General features: G+C 39.1%; 1 protein-coding gene across 1 annotated transcript in view; it reads left to right on the forward strand.

The window, feature by feature from the left end:
* STYXL2 (serine/threonine/tyrosine interacting like 2) overlaps positions 1 to 19,597 on the forward strand; it is an 85,291-nt gene that overhangs the window by 53,302 nt on the left and 12,392 nt on the right. The window contains exons 3-4 of the mRNA XM_088444406.1: positions 9,777 to 9,871; positions 16,566 to 16,797. Coding sequence (XP_088300532.1) covers positions 9,777 to 9,871; positions 16,566 to 16,797 — 327 coding nt within the window. The remainder of the gene's footprint in view (positions 1 to 9,776; positions 9,872 to 16,565; positions 16,798 to 19,597) is intronic.

Raw genomic sequence — 19,597 nt, forward strand, 5'->3', positions numbered from 1 at the left:
TATGTTTGTGTATGGTATGTAGTCAGGAAGCTGGTGGTCGAAATGCCAACCGCTGGCTTCCAGACAGTGAAATCCCGGCATGGGACTAGTGATAGGTGTCTACATACCGACGCCTATCATCAGCCCCACGCCGAAATCCTGACGCCCGGCATACTGATCGTAGGCAAGCCAGGCATCGGGAGCGCTTAGCCACGGTGGGGAGGGTTAGGATTGGGGACTGCTATGGGGACTTAGGGTTAGGCACCCCCCCCATAGGGTTAGGTTTAGGCTAGAGGAAGGGGGGGGTAGGGTCAGGCACTACCGGGGGGAGGTTAGGTTTAGACGCACCCCTGGGAGGGTTAGGTTTAGGGTGCGGGTGGGGGATTAGGTTTAGGCGCCCCCCTGGGAGGGTTAGGTTTAGGGTGCGGGGGGTGGTTAAGTATAGGCGCCCCCCTGGGAGGGTTAGGTTTAGGGTGCGGTGGGGGGGGTTAGGTTTAGGCACCCCTGGGGGGAGGTTAGGGTTAGGCACTTAGAGGGGGGAGGTTAGGGTTAGGCACTAGGGGGGGAGGTTAGGGTTAGGCACCCCTAATGGAGGGTTGGGGGGGGTTCGGGGTGTTACTTACCTCAGTCGTTGTATACAGCTGCCGGCCATCCAGCATCTGTATATCATCCGCCGGGCTTAAGTGATTCATACCGATTCTGTTTGTGTATTATATGCACACTGTGACTTTATGAAGAATGTAACATGATAATTAAGACACAAGAATCATTCACCATCCATTAATTGCAAACATTTGGTATATGGGAGTACCTTCGTTTTACCGTACATGTCAAGACTAGAAGAATGTTGCACTTTAAATACAGTTTAAGCATTTTACAATAATATTTTTCCATAAATTATATGCAACTTGATGCTAAGATCCACATGAGTATGTGAGCGCGTACATGTATGTATGTGTGTATTAATGTTTGTGTATCCATTTGTGTGAAGATATGTTTGTGAGTGTCCGTATATGTGGGTGAGTGTGTATTGCACTAGTTTGCACTAGTATGTGTACGTGAACATATGTTTGTGAGTGTGTGTACATAACTACATATGTGTGTATGAGGGTGAGTTTGCGTGTGTATGTGTGTAAACATGTATGTGTGTATCACGAGGGCGATTTTGTGGATGTGTGTTAGTGTTCATGTGTTTGAGTGTATGTATGAGTGGGCATATGTACCGTATGTGAATGCGTTTGTGTGTTCACGTGTTTGCTGCATGTGTGTTGGTGTACACACATGTGCAAATGTATGCCTGTTAGTGTGTACATGTTTCTGTGTGAGTGTGCACATGTATGTGTGTTTGAATGTGTGCATGTGTGTAAGAGTGCTCCTATATGCATGTGTGTAGAGGCGGATCTACTGTGAAACTAATGAAGCTTAAGCTTCAGGGACCCTAACCTCTGAGTGGCTCTGAAACAATTTTTTTTTTATTGAGTGAAATTTTCAACAAAAGTTTTTTAAGTGTGAGTTATTAAAATTAGGTTATTTTAGTGATAGAATCATAAGCCAATGCGTTGAACTACTTAGTATTCACCTTAGAATATGCTCTACAGTAGTGCATGAAGGGGAGGTTTCTGAGTACCCACAAACCCCCCTGCTCAGTACTGGCCTGCAGACACTCTATCTACAGCTCCAACCAAAGGATGGCTTTTAGTTATGACCTGACTGGGCGCAGAATAGAGAGCTGCTGTCAGTGTCACTGCTGAGTGCAGTACTGCCAGGTGCCACTAGATGCTCCCATCTCCATTTGTGCTGTCCCATCTACCAGAAGTTGGCCCTGCAGGTGCTGACCACAAACTGAAAGCTGATCTATCTATCTATCTCATATCTATCTATCTATCTATCTATCTATCTATCTATCTATCTATCTATCTATCTATCTATCTACAGTCTCTCTCTCTCTGGGATATTTCTACATCTATTTATCTATCTATCTATCTATCTATCTATCTATCTATCTATCTATCTATCTACAGTGTCTCACTCTCTGGGGAGTTTCTACATCTATCTATCTATCTATTTATCTACAGTCTCTCACTCTCTGGGGGGTTTCTACATCTATCTATCTACAGTCTCTCACTTTCTGGGGGGTTTCTACATCTATCTACAGTCTCTCTCTCTTGGGGGTTTCTACATCAATCTATCTACAGTGTCTCACTCTCTATTGTGTTTATCTATCTATCTATCTATCTATCTATCTATCTATCTATCTACAGTCTCCCACTCTCTGGTGGGTTTCTCTATCTATCCACTTATCTATCTATCTACAGTATCTACAGTGTCTTTCTCTCTGGGGGGGTGTTCTACATCTATCTATCTATCTATCTATCTATCTATCTATCTACAGTGTCTCACTCTGGGGGTTTTCTACATCTATCTATCTATCTATCTATCTATCTATCTATCTATCTATCTATCTATCTATCTATCTATCTATCTACAGTGTCTCTCTCTCTAGAGGGGTTCTACATCTATCTACAGTGTCTTAATCTATGGGGGCTTTCTACATCTATCTATCTATCTATCTACAGTCTCTCACTCTCTGGGGGGTTTCTACATCTCCGCCATTTGGGCCTCAAGGCCCTTTGGACCTTGTTGGGTGTTGCCCTATTGTTGCTGGTTGCAAAGGGGCCCCCATAACCGTTCAAGCTTCAGGGCCCTAAAAATGTAGATCCACCACTGCATATGTGTATACATGCATCTGTGTGAGTGTGTACATGCATGTATTTGAGTGTGAAAATATATTTGTTAAAACCAGCTCACTAATTCGCTGAGATGACTTGGGGAACAGGAGAAGAATATTACAATATCCAGTTGTGCATTACGGTCTGTGTGTGATGTCTATTTATAATATAGTGATATCAGCAGTGACATGTCAGGAATTAATGACTCACTCGTACTAATCACTACACAATGCCAAATGCTACAGTTTAAGTTTGTGAGTAATGAGGGTAAAATACCCTCTGTGGACTTACTGCTCAACATAAAATGTTCTTTTATCAAGGATTACAACTTTAAATAGCCAATTCCATGAAGATCAGTTAAAAGAAAGAACCAAATTATTCACGGCAAGATCTGAAAATTATTTATGCAAATATATGTAAATTATCCACAACGAATGCATGCAAATAAAAATTATGCATGCAAAGATATGCAACATAGATATGCACAAATATATCTAATTAACCTATTTAACTCATGGTGAGTGGATCAGGAAGTATTTCATATGCAGAAATATGTTGTTAGAAATATTTGCATATGTATGTGTGCAAATGTATTTGCATATGTAAAGAGTGGCATCATTTCATATAGATAGATATGAATACGAGAACAAAAAGCTAGCTAACTATCTTAAAAGAAATGGCATATAGCATCAACTAACCATCGCCTATTTACCAGAACAAAAAGGAAGCATAGTTGAGAGAAATAGATTTACTGTATGTATGCTGGATGATGCAGGTCTTGGGCAGAAGCAGTGCAAATGGCTATTTACCACAAAAATTGAACACCTAAAGTGTCAGTCAAAGACTAGACACCACTGGAGGCGTGGTCAGGCAAAAGAAGGTCGGTTTGGGGTTTTTTGATAATTTTTCCATCGGTTTTGCAAACCCTCCAACTACTAAACTCAGAACCGACAGCAAGACGACCGAAAACACGACTTTAGAACACTTTAAAACATCGAACCAACAAACAATTTTTCCACATAGAGAAAACAGGATCAGCAGATTTACTAATAGCCAGTTTTACAACCGACTATAATAAACTGACAGCAAAACAACAGGAAACCCACCCAAACAATAGATCTGCGAGTTTGGGAGAAGCACTGCAAAACAAAATGTGTGGCCTCCCCCTACCTCCAAATCAGTAACCAGCTGGAAAATAGGGGGGAAAAACGGCAAAGGGTTCCCCCAGTTTTCCAATAACCAGCACCGGGCTGAATCAGCTGGGGGACAATGCCATAGCTGGGGGACACATATCGTTGGGTTCCTCTACTATTAACCATCCCCAAGCTGGTTAGCCAAGGGCTGGAATTCCTTGGAAAATGAGGACTTCCCCTTCTAAGGAACTACCAGTCCAGGGCTGTGAATGCGTGGTAGTTTAGTAATTTAGTAATAAAATAGATTAATAATATTGTTCATTATAGATGAACTAGTTCCAGGCAGTAAGGCCCTGACATTAAGGGGCCCACTGTCACCTGTAGTCCATCTGTAAAGAAAATATAAAAATAAAAACAGTACTCAAACTACTCATACAGACTGTGGTAATCCTTTATTGAAAATAAATAAAAAAAAACAGTTTCATACTTGCCCAATCCTCGGACTGTCTCCTCTTCGGTCCATGTAGGTATCCATTGGTCTTCGGAAAATTAAAAAAAACTACCAAACTCTACAGGTAGACACCGTACACATTCCACTGTACTCATTTGATAGTTTAGAGCTGCAAATAACGACAGACATCGATGTCGGGTTTCAATTGAAGCTGAAACCCGACGGATGACAAATAGTAATTTTTTTTTAGTAAGCAGATTGCATTTCCCATACTTGAAAATTTATTAAAATTAAATTGCAAAAAAATACCGGAGGGAGCCCTGTGATAATAACACTATCTTCAGATGGCGTTATTATGGCTTCCCTCCCGATTCCCCTACTGACAGCCAGAGCAGAGCTCAGAGCTGGCACCTGTGATCAGCCATTTGTGTCTAAATAGACAACAGACTGATTACTGAAGAAAAGAAAAAGTTAAACAAGAAAATTATAAAATAAATCTTACCTGCATGCTGCTGAAGCCAGGGATCGATGTCCAGCTCCTGTGACCCCAGTCAGCTGAGGCTGTGAAACTCCCGGCCGGTATCTGATCAACTAATTGGCATCACAGAGCGAAAGACCCGGACACTGATCCCTGGGTGCAGCGGCATGCAGGTAAGTAGCTTAGCGGGGTGTGGGGTTGAGATGGGGTTGCAGGTGTTGCATGCGTGGTCACACTCTCAGGGTATATTTAGTGAAAAATACCCTGAAAAGTGCAGAGGAGAGTTTCGCAGGGACAGAGCTTTCTCACAAGCTCTGTCTCTGCATGCAGTATTTGATACATCATTGCAATGTATTCAAATATCGCACTGCCAATTTGGGCAAATTTATCACAGCCCATCCACATCTGAGATGCGGATTATAATAAATATGCCCGATAACTAAGTAACTGGCTAATTATTTTTTCCAAAACCGCCCCGAGAAATTGTCGTTTTTTAAATAAATTTAAATAAGTTAAGAACATATTTTCCAAAAGATATTTAAATATTTTATTGAAAAAAAAAAATTACACCTAGTGGGTGTCTAACAATGTTCTCCCCCCACTGTATCCATAGGCCTCCATTGTAAAATTACCTCCTGCCACCCAGTGTTAATAAATTCCCCAGCAACACATTCCCAGTGGCATTACCCCCACCACCCTATTGATGATATATTCCTAGTGGCACAAAACTCCCCTCCTTCCAGTGTCCTTAGGCCCCCCTGTATTGGTACCTCCCCTTGTGTCACTATAAACCTGTAAAACTGCCTCCCTCCATTGTAAAGAAAACTTTTCAGGGGACATCATCTCTCCTCTCCAATGGCAAAAGGGTTCCCTCCATTGCAGTCCCCCCCCCTTCCCCCGGCAATGCCCCTTTGCACCCCTGTTGCAGCTGATCTCTGCACCTGCAGAGATCAGCCTCACAAGGCTCAGAGGGGTACTAAGTTTCCCTCTTTGTACTTTTAGTTTTCAGCGCATGTTCCCCAGAGTGTTCATGAATTTGACAGTGATGTAATTTTGTCTGTCAATGTGTTGTACATGTAGACATTTTGGTGTCTATATAATGAATGTCACAATGTCGATAAAACATACTGGACCCAACATAAAAACATACCGAATCCATCTACCATCCATACTACCCATCTCCCAATGAGACATTTGCTTTCATTGTCCAACTTGCATAAGGTAATTGAAAACTAATTTCCCATTGGTTGCTATGTGTTATGAACAATTTGCCCTCATTTAGTAAATAACCCACTGTGACTTTCTGCATCATCATGAAGTCATTGGGTCGATATGCTCAGTTCTTGTAAGGACAATATATTGGCTACAACCCATGTAAAACAGTAACAACACAAAACTTTCTTGTATGCTAAAAAAATGTAAAGTCCATTCATGTAAGATTAATTATTAACCATCTTCCCAAGGAACAATTCATTATTATACGAACTAAGCTTCTTTCTTAAACTTTTGCAAAACTTTGACTGCAACGATAAACACATCCAATAACTTTAACTCTTAATATAATGTTACAACTATTGTTAATAAAATGAAGTGTCACACCAACATAGTAAAACCAATCATATCTGCTAAGTTTTAGAAAGATTAATTGCAAAGTATTATTATTTTTCTTTGACTTTTGGTGGAAAAATATGCATATATTAAATTGTTTCTAACCTATCTATTTGTGCATGGAGGTAATCTGCCCAGGTGAGAGCATAGCACACTGAATAAATGCTTTGCAAAAATACACTGACAGATCTGCTCTATTGTTGGTTCTGGAACCATAAGACAATAATAAAACATAGTAATAATGTTTGCAAATTAACAGATTAGCAATTGCAGAAAAGTAAAATAAAAATCTATAACATTCTATAGGAATTTTACTTTTAAAAATATTTTAGGTTATAGGTGCTAGCAAATAGGACCATCTAACAATTTGTTTCTATGTTGTTAGCCATGATGATCAATATTAAGAAAATTAATATTATTCATAATAATAATAATAATAATAATAAGCTTCACAAATTAAAATCTGGCATAAAATATAAATTTTTTGTATTATAGTGGTGCATATATATTTTTTAATTTTCTATTGAAACTTTGAATATATTAAAATATTTAGAAAATAAAATATAGAAATATATATTTTTGTCAAGTAAAATATATTATCCATAAATGCAAATCATAATAAATAAATTCCTCAATATGTTTGTATGAATCACTGCATATAATAGTGCCATTTAATAACCTATGAATTGGAAAACATTCTATAGCCTTGTAACCATTATAAAATTACTCTTGTTACAATAGTGCATCATAGACTTGTTAGTTCATGACATAATTGTGGATGAGTAATATTTACAAATGTTCTTGTTAATATCTTCACATATAAATGATGTACAATGCCTATATATATATATATATATATATTTGATATCACATCTTATACTACATACATGGCCACACAACAGTAGCTGTGTTTAAAGTATTAAATCCTATTCTAAGTAACACATTTTCCATTGTAGGATATTTTTCCCCTCGATTCTCTGTATTATTACATTTCAAAGCTGAGAATCCTGTTTGAAGGAGTTATACTGACAGTGTCCTTTGAACAGACTCCTGCTCAGTGCTATGCACTGCAGTATTCAAAGGTATCAGGATTTATTTATTTTTGTGCTTTTTTCTGATTTTGTTTCCTGTCAGATTCACACACACATGCACACACACACAAAAAAAGAAAATGTACTGAAAAAAAAAACACTGGGACTGCAAGATTGACAACAAATAAGGAAAAGAGCATTTTTTTTCTGTGTATTTGTAAAGATTTTTTTACAGTTTAATTAACAACAAAAAAAGCTGTATTTTTTTATTTTACAGCTTGATGATTTAATTTTTTTCTTCAGTGTGAATATATGAGACAAAAAAAAATATTTTTGCTATATAAAAGACTAGACACAAAACTGTGGCATTTTCTGCCCTTTAATTCTCTTCTGAGAAAAGCCGAGCTGAAAAACGCAGGGCGAGACGTCCATCTCATAACTCCCAGAATGCTTTGTGAATGACATGAAAAACACAAGGCTTGATGATCCTTCCCTCTCGACCTGTATCCAGATGGCTACCCTGGTATCGATCCGTTGGTAATATATAACATGATGAATGTAGAGGGCTATTTCTGTCACCTTGGATATAAAAACCACCAGTGTTTGCTGATTGAATCCCCTGCCATTATTTCCACTGCAGAAACTGGGAATTTTTTTTCCTTTTTAAAATGTATCCTTCTGATGTGTTTCCATACCAAGGTTGCGTTCACCGCTGACCATTTCGGCGTGCGTATAATTGGAAGTTGGAATGCAACCAATAACAACAACAAAAAATATATATATAGCTAAGGGGCTTTTGTTGTGGAAAATATAAATTAAATAAATAAATAAAAACATGGGAACGAATGATAAAATCAAGTAACATAGAGGCAAAGCGCAAACGGGCGGTGGATGGAATTCTATATTATTTCTGTCATATTCCAGGAGCTTAACCCCTTACTGTATGGAACATCATAATGCAGTATCTGGACAGGTCAAGACAAGGAATAAAGTATTTTTTTTAATAATGGAACTCTGTTTAACATGGCTAGAGGAAATGGTTAGATAAAAATAATGACTAATTCTAATCACCCTGTGCAGCAGTAGCTTTAGACTTTGTTAACTATGACAGGGGCATATGAGGCAAAGACATATGTGATATTGAAAAAAATTATATACATATATATATGTGAGTGTGTGCAATATATATATATATATATATATATATATGCATATTATTTATATGTTTATAAACATACACATACAGGTGCAATTATATATATATATATATATATACATACAGTATATATATATATATATATATATACTCATACACAAGTCCAAATTCTAAATATAACATACTGCAGAAGTTGATAAAATGTAAACATTGATGATATATAATATGTATTTATGATATGCATAAATATGAAATATATATATTATGTGTATATATATATATATATATATATATATATTTTATGTATGTGGATAAAACATTAAAATATATATATATATATATATATGCATTTTGTTTCCTTTTCATCAATAAAATATTTTTTTGTTGTTGCTTTAGCTGTCTCACAATGGAGTAAATTGTTTGTTGCAGGTCTGTTTATTATAGTGTGAAAACTTGCTTTATTTAAGTGATAATCAGAATGGTAGTAGCTGCTTTTACCTGTTAAGCAGAGTTGTTTCCATGGTAACTGCTAATGCAAAGGGAGGGAAAAAAATCACTGTTGACCACAAGGCGTTTGCTTTACTATATCATTCTGGAGGATTAAGCTCTCCACAGTTCACATTTTATGTGACTTTTTACATGCCTTTTCCAACCTGGCAAAAAAATATTTGGCCTGTCTTGTGTTGCAAAATTTTAATTTATTGTGCCATGCAGGTGAAAATTAAAAGCACTGTGCAGCAGATAACTTTGTGACTGCTGCAGTTCAAACACTGAGTTGGCCAAACCTTGGGCAATATTATGAATTGTGTATTTTATGGGGAAATCTTAGTCTCTGTCACCCAATTAAGGGCAATGAATAAAGTAAGAGAGAGTAGGGAAAAAGTAGCTGTTAACACTTTTTTTAATAGGAACAGAGATCCATTAATGACTTCAGAAGATCCAGTAGAAAGGTGACAAAATAGATATAGTTTTGGGGCAATAATTAAGACATGGTGTGCAATATACATCAATGTCTATTTCTTCTGAGGTCACTAATACAAGATAAAGTCCTGCAGATCTTTAGGGAAGTCAATAAACTAATAACCCACAAATTGTTATTAGATAAATAAATTAAAAGGTTTGGAATAATTCAAGTTTATTGTTAGGCCCTTATTATTTCTTCCTTTTCCCCTGCGGTACAAGACTCTTATTGTTGCATTTTCAATTTACAGCTTATCTATGGTCTCTGATGCCTATACTGAGAGCATCTTCATGGAGCCAATTCACCTATCATCCTCCGTAGCAGCCAAGAAGATCATAAGTGAAGGTAAGCACCATCGTTTTGTACCAAAAAATAAAAAAGAAACTGTGTTTATAATACATGCTATAATATTTTTGGGGCGGGAATATTCATTATAAAATGTCACCATAAATGATTAGAAAAGACCTCCACCATCACATATACACATATACAGTATAAGGACACAGCTGGTGCCCAGAATCCTAAACTAGAATAAAAACAATGACAAATACGACAGCACTACGTAAGACTAGCAAACCACTATTCAAACTGTATATTATTTTACAGTGTAGTCTGTACTGTAGACCAGCCTAGCTAAGACCATAGCATCTGCTGTCCATGGTAAATTTATTTTTAGATTTGTTCTAGAGTCGTCAAGGATTATGCCTTCCATGTTACACACAAAGCTGCATAGTTAAGTTGAAAAAAGTTACCGTCTTTCAAGTTCAACCTTTTATAAATTTTAGTCGAGAGGATACAGAGCAAATTAAACACCCACCCCCCACCCTCCCATCCAGTAAAACAGCTGCTGATTTAACCTCAGAGGGGGGAAATTCCTTCCTGACCCCATACATGGCAATTAGATTAATTTTCTAGGTGACTCAACCCAACTGTGTAATTTGTTACTTGTAACCACTGATACCATTCCCTGTAAGAAAGGCATCTGATCCATTCTTAAATCCATCCAAGTTCTTTCTTTGGTCTCTCGATGGCCATGACAATCCAATGAGCCACTGATGCCTTTGAAGCTGCCTGGCCATTCTTCGGTCCCTTTGGCAGAATAAATAGTTTTATTTGTTTTAGCAGCCCGTTCAGTCCTGTCAATATAGATTTACGACAGCAGAGCAAACCTTGGGGTTGCACATGCACCCTTCTCTACAGAAGATGGTGAGCACAGCCGAATGATTCCCAATCCATGTTGTATGAAGATGTAACTTTTTAGAGGATCTCTGCGGCTGACTTTAAAAAAAAAACAAAGATAATGGGGGCTACAGACAATTCATTTAGTTGGACTGTGACTATCTATTGCATTCTAGAACAAAAAATTTCAAGATCTCCAATAAGTTGAATTGCTAGTGTTTCCTTGCTTTTAATGTGTTTTTCTTTTAAAGAACAGCTTATAAGGGGTCCAGATTTTCAGTCTAGGAGCCATTAAATTCCTCTTTTGAAGTAGGCATTAAAACAACACTTGCTGATGTGGAAATCGAGTCCTTCTAGACCTGTTTGGTATGATTAGATTTTCATCTCTCGCTGAAATTCCAAAATTGATGATTTAGTAAATACTGTGCTTATACTCCACCCTACCCCCCCAAACCACCAGTGATGCCCATAGTTTTCAAAATGAAGCCAGACCTGCTGCTCAGTAAATTTCTAAAGGTCTATGGCATAGCGTTGGGCAGAACATTCTGAGTGTTTTTGAAAAAAAAGTTATTGGAAAATGAAGAAATCTAGTTTATTTCTGCTGGTTATTATTGTGGAAAATGCCTCCAAAAACATTCACTTCAGTCAAGCGAGATTCTCTCTTAATGCTTGAACAATCGAATCAGGCACCCATCAGGGACCTAAGAAGGCGTCTATTCGCACATACTGTGCTCTACGTATTATTGAAGTGTGTTGCCCTGTGTTATTGTATAGTAATCTTCCTGAGAATGTGGTGCAATGGATAAACTGGCCGCCATCGCAGCTCAACTTTTATGGACTGGTTAAACAAAATTTGCCTATCCAATGTCTGCCAAACCCATTACACAACAAAATCCAACTTGTGGAACCTTGCATTCTACTTTGCTCATCTGACTAGAGAAAGGTTAGATATAAAGCCTAGAACCCTGAACGTCTGAAAGGCACAAATCAAAACCTTCATCTAATGGAAGAGATGCTCGGTGGGACGCGCAATATGTCAAACAAGGCTTCTGTATAAGGCAGCAACCGGGCAGGCTCCAGCTGCCATCTTTTTAATTTGACAAGCCACTAATGGGATTGGAGTTTGAAAAAAAAAAAAAAGAAAAGAAAAAACAATGACCTTCATGAGCATTTCTAAGGCTTGTTCTGTGTTATTAATCTAAACCGTCACGGCTCTGAAGATGGATGTCGACACTATCGCCTGGTCACATGCTGCCTCAGCAATAACATGTGTTTTATCTGGATCTGGATCCACATTTCAGTCCTTCGCATCATTGAAAGCAGAGGTGTCATCTAACTCTGATGATTTACGCATCTACCATTAGTGAAGACTTCTCTCATCCAGATACAAGACATCACTTGGAGAACCTATACTGCAAATATATCTCTTTACTTAGATACTTCCGCTCAAAAATTAAAGGATCCTTAAAATCTTCCAGAAAATGCAAAACCTTTTTTCCACTGTACTGCAAGTTAAGCAAACAGCAGAACTTCCCTGCTCCACCTGAATTTCCAAAACATCTTTGATGATTGAACTTTTCATTGACTTAAACTCTTCAGAGGATTGAGAATGACTGAGGTCTCCTCCTTTCTCGCCTGATGCTTTGAATATTCCTCTCGCAAGTGACCCCTTCGTCCTTCTTAAAATTACAAAGAAAAAAAAATCAGACGCTCCAATGACTCGGTCAGAACTACTAGTGAATTCCTTAACATCAGGAAGAGGATCTTGAGAAAACGCATCTTGCTTCTAAGGGCTTTACTGCAAGAATGTGAAAATTCAGTATGTAATATTAGTGGGTCCCAGCTGTCCGATCAAAGGTTCTGATTCAGAGATGATTGGTGATGCAGTCGTTTTTGCAATAGCGGTTGTGGGAATAGGCAAATGCCAATCTCAGCAGCACTCGATGGTGCGATGGAGTGTACGACGCCCACTTTCAGGCTTTGTAGGCTATACATTTGCGAGGGAGATTGTAAACACTCCAACAATGATGCAACATCGGTCGCACCAGTGACATTTGTGGTAGCCCAGGGTCTACTCTGGCTACTCTCTCTAATCCAACTAAACATGGCCTCTGTAGCCGTGGATTTGCGATTGAGAATGCAGCAGCGTTTCCAGACACTCCCATAACGCGCCCATGACGGCCCCTTTTTTGCGATCACTTTAGGTCACCTCCCAGTCTCCACCCTGAAACGCCCAGGGATAGCAACGCCTTCTCAAGTGTTAGCAATGCTGTACGCAATTGTGAACACCATTGGACACTTGGTTTCACGCATGTGCAGAGGGATTTCTGGACTTCCCACACATGTGCAGTCGCAAAACATCGCTCTACTGCTTGAACAACATCGCTGCATCCATCTCTGAACTGCTCGGCTAAAAAATAAAATCCCCCCCATCCATTGTAAACAACTGTATCTCCACCCACACTTTGAGGACAATGTCCTGATGCGTTCTCATGTGGTCCCTTCCTCTGTGTATGAATTAGCCAGTCCACACAGTGCGTTCTGACCCAGCAAGTCTACAAAGCTGTCAGTCAAACTCTACCTGTGAAATTATAGAAAAGCCCCCTGAGTAACATGACAATCTGCTGCAGAGGATATACAGAGTGCATGATGGACTTATCTAGATATTTATGACACTCTAATTATTACATATATATTATTCAGTTCAGTAATACACCGCCTTTGATCTATACAATAAAATGGTGGCTTTATGTTCTCTGTAAATACCTCATAAGTGTAAGAGGACATCCGTTTCATGTTTCTCTGTGATATACTCAAATGTCCTAATTCTTGAGGCGTTGCACTGACAGACAGGCCACTTGTATCACCTCAGAGGAACCACGGAACCTAATTTATATGCATTTGGCTGCTAAACGAGCTGCTTCCTTGCACTTGCCCTGGATTCCCTAGTTCCTCCCTTCAGATGAAAATGCATTTTATATCCCTGCATTTAGTTTGTGACACACTATGGGGGAGATGTACCAATCCTTCTAAAGCGGAGGAGTTTGATATGCCATTTAGTAAATATGACATCACAAAATAGCAGCAGTCCTGCAGGGTCACATATTTTGCACTTCTGTAAATAAACCTCATAAAACTTTTTTTCATAATTTGCAATGTTTAAATGCATAGCGTGTTGTTACAATATTAATTGCCCTGTGTTGTTTCTCTATAAAGCCTGGAGCAGGTGAATTAGAGGGAACCTTGCCTGCCAGGCAGTACATTGCAATAAATGTCACAGTAGTTAATGTACTGTACATTCCACTTGGTGGAAAGCCAAAACACAATGGGAATGTCTGCGAGAACATCTCAGACGGGTATACAAAAAATGAAGAGGACATTAACAGAACACAATATAACGAAGTATTCATGACTCGAAATCAGAGGATATTATAACGTCTAATGGAAAATGGTTTTAAACTAAATATATATATTTGTTTTCTATGCTATTTGTCCTTGGACTCAGTATATAATTTGGCGACAAGTTTAGCATTTGGTTGCAGAAATAAAACCATGCACTGTGACATCTCATAGTATTGTAACTCTTAAAAAAGTTAAATATTTATATTCTGGAAGGAGCAAAAAGATACTGTAACTAAATGTATTTATACTCCTTTATGAACTACTTTTCTAAGGCAAATGTCTATACACTAAAATGGTATGCTAGATAAATAATAAAACATCAAAGGAAAAATATACACATTTTATATGATGTTTCCTTTGTCTCACACAGCGTACGGCTGTTTAAAAAAAAATATACAAGGTTGATTCATTTTAAGAAGTAAATATTTCATCATAAAAAAAGAGGTTGATTTAAACAATTCTACCATTTATTTAACTATTTAAATTCAACCATTTGTTATAAACCTAGTTCTGCTTTTATTGCAAGTAAATATAAGTATGGAGAGGGAGGATGAGAAAGACTAATGGCCCCTACACACTACACGATATCTTGAATGATTTGACCGTTTCCGACACATCGGAATGACAAATCGTTAGTGTAGTGTGTATGCAGTACATTGTGTAGTGCGCGCTCCCGTGGGGTGGTCAGTAAAAAATCGCCTGATCATATGTGCAGCATGTAGGATCAGGCGATGCAGCTGACGATCCCATGCACCGTTATGCAGGGGGGCCGGCATATCGGGCACCAGATCCCCCTGTGTGTACTGACCACCTGATCAGTGGCGGATCTATAATGGGTGCAGTGTGTGCTGCGGGGCACACGGGCCCCCGGGTCCAGGGGGGCCCCGCACCGCACACCCTGCACCCATATTATTTTAAACTCACCTGTCTGTGGTTCCTCCTCAGGTGTCAGCGCTGCTCAGAACACCGGAAAATGGCTGCCGCGGCCATTTTTCTGGCGTTCTGCGCATACGCAGTAGGCTCCCGGCACACTCTAGTGCCCGAAGTCTACTAATGCTCCGGTGGCTGGCCAGCCATGTCAATCGGCTGCCGGCCACTGGGTGGTGAGAGGAGGGGTCCCGCACAGGGAGTGCACATGGGCCCCCTCCTCTCTTAAGATGCCCCTACACCTGATATGTCGGCTCATCGGCGCTGAGATCGTCGGCGACATCGCTGGGTACACACATCGTTTAGTGTGTACCCAGGTTAAGGGGCCAATTCACTTAGAGGCAAATTGCGGATGAGGCCTACAATATGCTGTTGTAACAGCACAATGCCCCGATTTCTGCACCCTAAATCGCCCTGAACATTGGGACAGATTAAGGGACATATGGGCCAGGAGATGGAAATGATCACATGCCTATTGTGAGAAGCAGAGGAGGTGTGACCAGTGCTGTGTGGGTGTGGCCAGTGCTGTGTGGATGAGGCCAGTGCTGTGGAGGTGTGGCCGGTGCTGTGTGGGTGTGGCCAGTGCTATGCGGGTGAGGCCAGTGCTGTGTGGGTGCCATGTTCAACCCTGCTCGTTACCAGGGTTGAAATGCTGGGTCTTGCAGGCTTATTTTAACCTGGCCCTTTCACACTGCACATTACCCCGGGTTGCTGCGTGCAGAGGCATCACCGGGTCTGTCACCTACATCATCTGAAGTCACTGTTAACTACATCATCTGAGGTCACAGTGACCTCACATTAAGTTCATTAGTAGAAACTAAATTGAAAATGTCTTGGCATCTGCTGTGATACAATTTAATTTTCATGTATTGTGTCCTATATTTCATGGAATGACCCTACTACTAAATATTAAGTTCAGCAAAATCATTGAAATAGCTCAAATTAATCTCAACCCTCCAACTTAATCTAAATTCTCAGATGAAAGTTAAATCCCCAAACTAATCTAAACCCTTTAAACTATCACCTCCTCAAAATCATTGTTCTCTAATTTTCCTCACCTGAGGTAATTAAGAAAAACACTTTCCCTGTAGAAATTAGATACTATGGGGTTTATGTATCAAGCAGTGAAAAGCTTGGGGAAGTAGACCAGTGGAGAAGTTGCCCATAGCAAACCAATCAACTCCTACCTATTATTTTATAGACTGTACTTGATAAATGCTACTTCAAAGCTGATTGGTTGCTATGGGAAACTTCTCCAATGTAGTGGGGGCCATTTTATCAGAGATTTGCACATATAGAGCAGTCTCCTTGAACATAGTGCGGACGCCATGTTCCTGGAGACCTACGCATGTGCAGTAGACTGGTACAAAGCCAGAATCTACTGCACTGCCGGAGAGTAGGGGGCCTGTAAGGGGGCTGCACACTGCCCCCTGTCCTGTTTTAAATCACCTCTGGTCACGGTCATAGTACTTTTGTATTGGGAAATTTAATTTACGTTTGTTTAATGGAGTATCATTCACCTCTAACACAGAGCTGAAGACCAAAGAGGTCAAGGTTAACGCAATGGACCCAGAATTGCTGGTGTCGGCCGAACAGCTTCTCGTGGAGGATCTGTACAACCGAGTCAAGGAGAAGATAGATGACAGGAGTCTGTTCAACACTCCCTGTGTGATGGATCTGCAGAGAGAACTCCTGAAGGACCACATGGAATCTCCCCTCAATGCTGTGGATGAAGTCTGGCCCAATGTCTTCATAGCCGAAAAGTAATTATTGGTTAAATAAGATGAAAAGTGTTATAAGGAAAAAGAAGATCAGTGATCTGTATAGACTCAATTATCATATATGCCGGGCATACATTATGCAATTATCGGCCCAATTCGCAGTCTATCGCATTGGCAGTGTATGCACTGCAGTGTCCAACCTCCCGACATTTCTCCTGTTCCTCCACAGGTGAGGAACCGGGAAATCAAACCTCCCCAGGGGAGGAACCCAAATAACGTGTGGCCGTACAATGTGACATATATCACTGTGTATGGCCACAATGTCTTCTGGGTTCAGGTCTGACAGATATTTTATCTGACAATGTATGTTCAGATAGATAGATAGATAGATAGATAGATAGAAGATAGCAAGTCAGACAGACAGAGAGATATATATGAGATAGATAGATAGATATGAGATAGATAGATAGATAGATAGATAGAAAGATAGATATGAGATAGATAAAAAGATAGATAGATAGATAGATAGATAGATAGATAGATAGATAGATAGAAGATGGAAAGTCAGACAGGCAGAGAGATATATATGAGATAGCTAGATATGAGATAGCTAGATATGAGATAGATAGATAGATAGATAGATAGATAGATAGATAGATAGATATGAGATAGATATATAGAAAGATAGATATGAGATAGATAGATAGATAGATAGAAGATAGCAAGTCAGACAGACAGACAGAGAGATATATATGAGATAGCTAGATCTCATAGATATATATAAATAAATAGCTATACAGATAGACAAACATAGAGATAAATATGAGATAGATGATAGATCCCCTTATGTTTTGCCCCCAATAATGCCCCTAATGCAGTGCCCCCAGTAATGCCCCTTATACTGTGCCCTCAGTAACGCCCCTAGTAGTGCCCCTTATGCTGTGGCCTCCCTCCCCTGTGCAGTACTTACCTCTCACGCTGGCCGCTGGGCAACGCTACAGTCCACGCCGTCAGCTCTCCTCCCGCGTAGATCCAGCAGCAGGCCAGGCTCCACTCATCGCGGGTGCATGGATGACATCATGACGTCACCCGCGCACTGCATCACTGGGAACGCTGGCCTCTGAAGCGATCAGAGGTGTCTATAGTCTCTGATCGCTTCAGAGACCAGCGTTCCCAGTTGCACCAGCAACTTGGCTGGCCGTGCTCCAGAGGGTGCAGGGAGACGCTTGCTGGGCTGACGGGCCCCCTAAGCCGCTGGGCCCCATAGCAAGCGCACCCCCTGCACCCTCTATAGTTCCGCTACTGGATAAATAGATTAGATAGATAGATAGATAGATAGATAGATAGATAGATAGATAGATAGATAGATAGATAGATAGATAGATAGATAGATAGATAGATAGATAGGTATGAGGTATACAGATAAATAGATAGATAGATATGAGACAGATAGATATGAGATAGATAAATAGATAGATAGATAGATAGATATGAGATAGATAGATAGATATACAGATAGATAGATAGATAGATAGATATGAGATAGATAGATAAATAGATAGATATGAGATACACAGATAAATAGGTAGATAGATAAAAAGATAGATATACAGATAAATAGATAGTTAAATAGATGATAGATAGCAGTGCCGCAACTAGGGTGGGTCGACCAGGGCTTGTGCCCTGGGCACCGTCAGACCTTTTTGGGAGGCGCTGCCGGCCACGGTCCGTTTCAGTTAATGTAGTGCAGATCGCAGTGATTGCGGTACGCACTACACATTAAAACAAACACATCGGTGTCGGGTAGTACACAAATAAATAGAAGATAGATAGATATGAGATATAGAGATAAATAAGTAGATAGATAAAAAGATAGATATACAAAAAAATAGATAGATAAATAGATGATAGATCTAGATAGATATGAGATAGATAGATAGTTCGATAGATATGAGTTAGATAGATAGATAGATAGATAGATATATAGATAGATAGATAGATAGATATGAGATAGATAGATAGATAGATATGACATAGATAGATAGATAGATAGATAGATAGATAGATAGATAGATAGATAGATATGAGATAGATAGAGATATGTATGAGGTATACAGATAGATAGATAGATAGATAGATAGATAGATAGATAGATAGATAGATAGATAGATAGATAGATAGATAGATAGATAGATAGATAGATATGAGATATACAGATAAATAAGTAGATATATAAAAAGATAGATATACAGTAAAAAGATAGATATATAGTTGATAGATATATATAGATATGAGATAGATAGATAGATATATGAGATAGATAGATAGATAGATAGATAGATAGATAGATAGATAGATAGATAGATAGATAGATAGATGAGAGATAGATAGATAGACAGATGAGAGATAGATAGACAGACAGATGGACAGATAATATTGTGACAGTCAGCAAACATTACACATTATCTCAGTAAAACATGACATTGCTGCACGATTCCTAATCATGTGTCGGCTCAGAGAGAGCAGCTTCACATCTTTGTATTATCCAGCCTGTAATGATACATTACAGCGACCTTTATCCAGTACATTCGCTGTAATAAGGCAGAAATCTCTCATTGCTCTGATACTGTCAGGGAAAGATCATCACCAGTATACATCTATATAATCGCAAATATTATGTGTTAAACTTGTATCAACATGTAGGTCACGTACCCACTGATATTTGACATGCATTGATATGTGTTTTTACTTGTATTGTAAAGAGGATTGAATAGTTTTATAACATGTGTGAGAAAAACAATGAAAAGGTTTCCAGTGGAAGATATGTATGCCCCAGGTGTTT

Source organism: Taudactylus pleione, unplaced genomic scaffold, assembly GCF_031769625.1.
Source record: "Taudactylus pleione unplaced genomic scaffold, aTauple2 ptg000361l, whole genome shotgun sequence".
Classification (NCBI taxonomy): Eukaryota; Metazoa; Chordata; class Amphibia; order Anura; family Myobatrachidae; genus Taudactylus; species Taudactylus pleione.